Source organism: Silene latifolia, chromosome 4 (genome assembly GCF_048544455.1).
Source record: "Silene latifolia isolate original U9 population chromosome 4, ASM4854445v1, whole genome shotgun sequence".
In the NCBI taxonomy this organism is placed as follows: domain Eukaryota; kingdom Viridiplantae; phylum Streptophyta; class Magnoliopsida; order Caryophyllales; family Caryophyllaceae; genus Silene; species Silene latifolia.
Genome location: NC_133529.1, coordinates 5,124,617 through 5,132,562, shown reverse-complemented (window position 1 = coordinate 5,132,562; position 7,946 = coordinate 5,124,617). Strand labels below are relative to the sequence as shown.

At 32.1% G+C, this 7,946-nt stretch overlaps 1 protein-coding gene across 1 annotated transcript; it reads left to right on the top strand.

Annotated features, from left to right (window-relative positions):
- Positions 1-2,532: 2,532 nt before the first annotated feature.
- Positions 2,533-5,118, top strand: LOC141652676 (AAA-ATPase At3g28580-like). The gene is made up of 2 exons (XM_074460237.1): positions 2,533-4,315; positions 4,587-5,118. Exons 1-2 carry the CDS (start codon positions 3,201-3,203, stop codon positions 4,987-4,989), a joined length of 1,518 nt encoding a protein of 505 aa, XP_074316338.1. The 5' UTR covers positions 2,533-3,200; the 3' UTR covers positions 4,990-5,118.
- The last annotated feature ends 2,828 nt before the right edge of the window (positions 5,119-7,946 follow it).

Genomic DNA, 7,946 nt, shown 5'->3' with positions numbered 1-7,946 from the left:
AATTAGAAAAACCCTTATTACAATAGCGAGAAAATGAAACTATATGTTCAAGTGAGATGTTATTTAAACTCTTTTAATTTTAGAACTGATATAACCATCTTAAGCGAGAACAATTACAATTCGGGATCATAAAGGGATGACAAGAAATTGTTGTTTGTTAGGCTCAATTTCTGATTCAACTCGTCTGAGAATACAAATAACTGATTTGTTGTAGTCGGTAAAGTTTAATTGGTACATAAAATCGGAGGACAACTTACAAGTTACAATTCAGCGATCTAATATTATAGAGTAATTTGTTACTCTGTACATTAGTAATCAAGTGTAATCAAATGGATGGTGGTTGCTTACGTCATCCCTTAACCATGAGGTTAGAGATCTTAATAAGAATGAAACAAACTCTTTGGCAAGCCGTTTACCTCTTTGTGAGAGAACCCGAGGGGCGGCCGCCGCCGCCGAAATTTGTAAATTTCGAATTTTTTAGTTAAAATTTCCGAATTTTTTCGAGGCCCCCTTATAATATTTCCCTTTCGCCCCCTGTGCCTTAAAATTAATTTCTCACTCACATCTGAATCAGAAGACATGGGGAACCTAGCTAATAGCCAAAGGTAGCACTCACTACCAGAAATTTCTAGAAAATGGTTAGAATTATCGATTTTTGCTACCCAAAATTCTTATATATGGACCTTAATATTAGTATAAAACAACATTAGGAAAATTCGCTATCTTAGAATTTTATTTCTAGGTTCATTTCAATAATAAGATAGCCACATATAGAGTAGTGGCCTAGTGGGGGTCTCCAGTCCCCACAACTTTTCGATAATTGACGTTTTTTATCATTAAAATTTGTCTGTTTAAAAAAAATTATATCTTTAAGATCCCGTAATAAGAAATATATAACAATCACTTTAGAATAGACCCCACATATAAACGATTCTGACTTCGCCTGTGGTGCCTAGTGTTGGAACTATGCCCCAGATCAGCAATCGTTATGAAACGTTTTTGAACGAACTTCATACAGTGTAATTATTAAGGGAGATTAATAATTAGATGACATTTTCTTATTATCTCATTAAGTGTTAATACGATGATAAGTCCTTGATTAAACTGGTATACTTGACATCATAATGGAGATTATGATAATGAGAGTCGAGTATTGTTATAGAGTTTAGTCTAAAAATATTCTTGGTCGTGGCATTATCAGAATGGGACTATGATAATCCGGATAGACCAATATATTGATAACGGTACTCATAAGTTGAGTATTAATGGATCTCATTCATTAAGTTATAATATAGATGATGCATATGAAGATATGATTATTGAACTGACCAACAGTGAGATTTCTCAAATGGTTATTATTACCAATGCACTGTCAATGTGAAATTCTCTTAAGGAGTAATTGTATATTTTATCCTTTGACCTGAGATCATCATTGTAGTTAATAGACTACTTATTATACTTAGATACCGGACACCTAGTGTGTAAAAATGCTAGTTGAATGGTCATTGGATATAATTAAGTACCTATGTAATTAGTGGTGAGTCAAGATGGAATCCGTTAACTCAAAGGTAATGAGTTTGAACTCTATGTTGTCATTAATCTTATTGGTCATATAAAGACCTTGGCCAGGGCATACGAATGTTTTAAGAAAGGAGTTTCTTAAAGTCATTCTTGACCGATAATGATCGACATGTAACATAGTGGTCGTCTAGTGGGGTTTGACAGTCAAACCATACCCTAGGACGATCCGGAGTTAGAACGACGAGGGAAATAAATACAAGATCCTTTACTGGTTCGAGTACAGTGAATATTGGTATTCACGCTATCCGGCCGTTGGGGAGTGTTGTTAAACGCCAACCTCGATTAATAGTTAATGAGATTAATTATTACCGGTTTAGCGATGAACGTATGTGGTCACACACTTGCGGTTGATATTTAACGTTTACGGTTATTTAATTTATTATGAGATAATAAAGTTAAATAATCTCGATGACAGATTTTTTATATTGTCCGCCTAACACGGAAATATAGTTAATATCGGAAAGACGTTTGTATGAGAGATCGATGGAAGATAATTATGTTACGTGGTTTGATAAACATAAAATGTGATGAGTAGGTCTTCTGAGAGACGGTCTCTTAATAAGCTTTATTGAGAGACCATTGTACAATTTTAAGAAAAAGTGGTACTAAAGGTAATAAAATAGGTACAAATCATGATTAAAGATAAAATGAGTACATTTTTTATGTAAATAGGTACGAAAGTACTATAATACGATCAACAACAAAAGGGGTACAAAATATAAATAAAAGGGTACGAAATGTTGGTCTCTCAATAGCTTAGTGACTCAATAACTTAGTGAGAGACCATCTCTCCAAAATTTTAGTGAAATGTGATATGCTAATCATTTAAAGCCACGTGCATTTTCAACATAGAATCCTTAATTGTTAAGGATTTACTACATGCCTTAATGGCTAGGAAAGTAAGAATTAATCTTCTATAAATAGCAAGGATCACTTGTTTTGTTACATAAGAAAAAAGAGATCCGAGCTCGTTTGACACTCATACAAAAGTGAGAAAGTGTCCCCCTCAAAAAAAAAAAGTGAGAAAGTGTCTCTCTATTATTCCGAGGTCGTCTCAAGGGTTGAGAACGTTAGTCTATCTACCGGTGTATATTTTCGGGGTTAGACCAATTTATTGTCTACACTTAAAGTATGTGTCCCTTTACCCAATTTTACAAGTTTTTTTAATGTAATAGGTCTCAGGAGGACCGCGTTTCTGTCTTCCGCCGCTACATGTGATGTACCGCGGTCCCTTCACCTAGCACACTCTTTAATCTTTATTGTATCAAATATAGTTACTCATAGTACATAAATGATCGATATTCTTCTCATGTGAATACATAAATAATTCAAGATTTGATGAGTAATTATTCAAATACTTGAAGATTTTGTAATCATGATTTTCTTATATTAACTTTTCCATAAAATAAAAAATTAACCAAAAAAAGACTTACCTAAGAAAATTAGGAAAACATGTTATAATTATATATATACTTGCCTTCAACCCTGACCAATGCAACTTTATAAAAAGCCAAATTCTAACACGCATCCGTCTCAAGGAAGACTAGCTGTTATAAAAATGCCAACTTAAACAATTTTTATTTTAACCCCTTCTTGAAAAAAACTTGAAGAAGTTTAACATGGCGAAAAAGAGCTTTACTCTTGCAAACTGGACAAAATTAGGGCACTTACAATTACTCTTCTTTGTATGGTCAATTTTCGGAAACTACCTATCTTCTGAATTTCGTCAATTAGTTCTTCGGTACACGCATCAGTTCTTCGGGTTGATGTCTCCTTATATTCACATATACATTGATCAATTATCCCATGATCATTGGGGATCCACCAATGAGATTTACAGTCAAGTCCGGGCTTATCTTGGTGAACATGGTTGTAAAAAATCAAGAAGTTTGCGACTGAGTTCTGTAGGAGGGAAGCGGGTTTTTAGAATGGCGGATGAGGAAGAGGTTACTGATACATTTCAGGGTGTTACAGTTTGGTGGGTACTGAGAGTGTTTAATTCTCCTGTAAAGACTAGCGTGGCGAGAAAAGCGTATAAGCTGGTTTTCCATAAGAAGTATCGGGAATTGATAACAGGAGAGTACTTAGATCACGTGACTAGTGAAGGGAAGATGATAATAGAGAAAAACAGGACTAGGAAGCTTTATGTTAACAAGGGTTCGGATTCAAGTTCAAGTCATGATAATCGCGTGTTATGGACTAAAGTCGTTTTTAAACACCCTGCTAATTTTGATAATTTGGCTATGGACCCGGAAAAGAAGAGGGAAATTGTTGAGGATTTGTTGAAGTTTAGTAAGAGTAAGGATTTCTATGCTAGGGCCGGTAAAGCGTGGAAACGAGGGTATTTGCTTTATGGACCACCAGGGACCGGTAAATCTACTATGATTGCGGCAATGGCTAATTTGTTATCGTATGATGTGTATGACCTTGAATTGACCGCGGTTAGTAGTAATGAGCAACTTAGGAGGCTTTTAATTACCACAGGTAAAAGGTGTATTATCGCGATTGAGGACATTGATTGTTCGCTTCCAATTACTAATAACCGGAATATTGATTCTACCTCGAAGGATGAAACTAAGGATAGTAAAGAAAAATTCACTGAGAAGAAACCTAATGGAGTAACATTATCAGGGTTGTTGAATTTTATTGATGGGATATGGTCGTCTTCTGAAGGCGAAAGAATTATCGTTTTTACGACTAATGCTTTGCACAAATTGGATCCAGCATTGATCAGGTATTAAAGAATTTGAGCTTTATAATGAATTGTTTGAGGTTAGATCTATATATTACGAGCTTTATTTGAAAGAATCTGAGCTCCATTATAAAAATATTGGTTTTAAAAAATTATAATGAAACTGAGCTCAATTAAATTTTAATTTTGACATCAAAAATTATAAAAGCTCGAAAAAAATACACATAAACTCGGTTAATCAGTAAGTATAAAGTTGATGAATGATGACTGAATGACATATAAAACCGTCTCCTATGATTTTTGCATTGAACAGGACAGGGCGGATGGACAAGCATATAGAGATGTCATACTGTTGTTTTGAAGGGTTTAAGGTTCTTGCCAAGAATTACTTGTTACTCGAAACACACCCGAAATTTGATGAAATTAGAAGCCTGTTAGAGGTTACTAATATGACGCCGGCAGATGTTGGAGAGCATCTAATCCCAAAGCTGCATGACGAAGATGATGATAGATGTCTCGATAACCTAATTTGCGCTCTAGAAAAAGCTAAGGCTGATCAGGCTGCCAAGGCGAAATTGTCAGAGTTAAAAGCCTTAGAGCTTAAGAACGCAAACAAGGCAGGGGAAGCGGCTAAAGTTGTTGAACACAAGGAGCAAGAAGTAAAGATTATTAAAGGCGACGAGGAAGAAGAAGTCGCTAATGAAACAATTAGTTAATTATAAATTTATTATTACAGTATATTAAAAGCAAATCAAGCAATTGAAAGGAATTAGGTTGATGATTCTCTTCTGTCGTTGGAGCATTATAGTTACTCCGTAGTCCGTCCGTATTATATCTATAAAATATTACTAGTTTTAAACCCGTGCAAAATTGCACGGGTATGTATTTGGGCCAGAATGAATTTTTTTTAATTGTATATTTGTTTTTGCATTTCTATGATACCCGGCCTATACTCATCTTCTCCGGATGGAATTAACAAAGGATATTGTAAGGGGGTGTATAAAGGGTGCAACTCAGATATCCGCTGCAAACCACCGCACGACCTTCTGACAATAATATCTCGCTTCTCCATATGTGGACCAATATCACCCTCAATTAAAGCCGCTACCTCTGAAACTGTTGGAAGATTGTAAGTTCTTCCATCACTTGATCTCCTTGAAATCAGTTTGATACTCACTTCACTGTCTATATTTTCAGTCAGTCTATCCCTAACCTTCCTAAATGTCTTTGCAATTGTATTGTGCGAGTCAATCATATTTTCCAACAATCGTATTAACTCGTCATTGAACCTTGATGGATCCCCTGGACTACAATTAAAAACAAAATTATTGCCTACGAAAAAAAATATTATACAAAAAAAATTTATTACGGAAAGAAAATATATTTACCTAATTGCATTTTTTCGATTTTGAACTTCCTCTTCCATGTTTTCTAGCTATATTGAATTAAATACATGTTATTTATATAAAAATACAATAATTAGTAAATTCTAAAATCCTAAAAAAATACCTCCCAACAAATAAAATGTACACATAGTAGAAAATGTATACTGCCACAAATTATTATTATTATTTAATAGACATAATAAATTATAAGTAGCATTAAAAAAGTGGAGTATCGTTCGAAATGGTAGAGAGCGGAGGATGGGAATTTGACATTGGTTGTTGAGTTGTGTCACCAAACACCCGTCTTATTTGTTGGCTCGAATAAACAATAATTATTAAAATTAAACGATAAATTTTATGAAATTAAAAACCAAACCCGAATATGCTAATATTGATAAAATGGACCGATTATATTGCTAAACCAAATTTGCTAATATGGTCCGACAACATTAATAACTAATAATGTTAACAATCTGACCATAAATCCCCCACAAATAAATGGACCAAACATGATATAATGTTTAACATGTCGGACTATGTGAAATGGGCCGAATAAACCAAAAAAAAAATAGCCCATATATATTTCGACCCAAACACACTTGTCCTAACCCTAAACTCGTCGTATATATAACCACGCACTCATCCTCACCCAACACTCCCTATAATCCTAACCCTAACACCAAATTTTGGCCGCCTACCTCATCCTCATACTTTCACTCGGCTAAAATCACTCTCATCCTCTCAAATTTTTATCATTTCCCCTCTCCCTCATTTCACTCATTCGACTTACTCTAACCCTCACCGTCCGCCTTACTCCGACCAACATCGTCTGCCGTTTTCGCCCATATGCTACATCACTGCTGCCGTAAATTCTCTTGGTTATTATTATTATTATTATTATTATTATTATTATTATTATTTTTTAATAGACCGGTCAAGTTTTGTTTTTGTTTTAAGATTATTATTTTTTTTTAAAAAAAAATTTATTAACATCTAAACTTGTCAATTTTTCAAAGTTGATATGTTGTTATGTTTTTAAAAATATGATGGTTGTTATTATCATTATTTTTTTACTTGTAAAGTAGAGCTGCCATTTTTTTTGTTTTTTTAATATTATTATTATTATTATTATTAATATTATTATTATTATTTTGAAAGATATTATTATTATTATTATTATTATTATTATTATTATTATTATTTAATGAAAATTTAAGCATATCATTAATTTTTAAATTTTTCTAATTTTTAGAGTGTAATTTTTCATTTTAGATATTTATTTGTACTATAATTTTTAATTTCGAGGATTTTAATGTGTAATCTTTAGTTCATTCATAATACTGAGAGAGGGTAATTATTTACGTACAAAAAAATTCATTGATATTTAAAAAAAAAATCATGTTTTCATTAAATTCTCGTACACTGTATTTATTAAAAAAGAATAATAAGTTCATTGATATTTAAAAAAAAAATCTTTATATAATTTGTTGCGAGACGGGTTTAAGCGCATGCCACGGATATCTCAGAAATTAAATACGTTGCACACACATGGGTCCCACCATAATCTCAATTTTTGAAAAAAAAAAAAAAAGATGTATTAATGACGTGGCGCGTTCTCTGATGAGTATTGTCTTTTGCTTTTATAAAGATAAGATTAAAAGGCTAGCTTAAAAATGTCATGTAGACAATGTCACATGGGATGAAAAAAACCACGTAGATAATAACAATATGACTTGGCAAACTAATATGACATGGATTATCAATGTATTATTATATTGCAATAATTTAATTCACTTTTTTCCTTTAAAAATCCATCCATATTCCATTATCTTTAAACTTAATTAACTAAAAAAAAGTACAATAAAAAAATATGCATTAACTATAAGTTAATAATTTCAAGATATTTCATATATGTATTAGAAAAAAAAAAAACTGAATACATAGAAAATTAAGAACGAAGAAGAATAGATGAAGTTGAAAACAAAAAAATTTGTATTATCACTAATTCACTACTTTTTTTTAAAGGCACTAATTCTAATTCAATATTGTTGTTACTATAAATTTGTTGTATATAGAAGATGTTTTATGGAACTAATTAATCGACAAATAAGTATTAAAGATCATATAAATATTTTCTTAGGAAAATATAAAATATATATGGAAAAGAAAATATTTATTTAATTTAAGTAATTTACAAACAAATTCTGTAAAAACTTAAGTGAAATTAAACACTAATAATAGAATTTTAAAAGGGTAATAATACCGTGTATTTAGTTCATGAAATTATT

Excerpts from the sequence above, each read along its gene's own strand:
- LOC141652676 (XM_074460237.1), top strand. The coding sequence starts at position 3,201 with ATGGCGAAAAAGAGCTTTACTCTTGCAAACTGGACAAAATTAGGGCAC. Across the intron at positions 4,316-4,586 it reads TTGGATCCAGCATTGATCAG|GACAGGGCGGATGGACAAGC; the intron begins GTATTAAAGAAT and ends TGCATTGAACAG.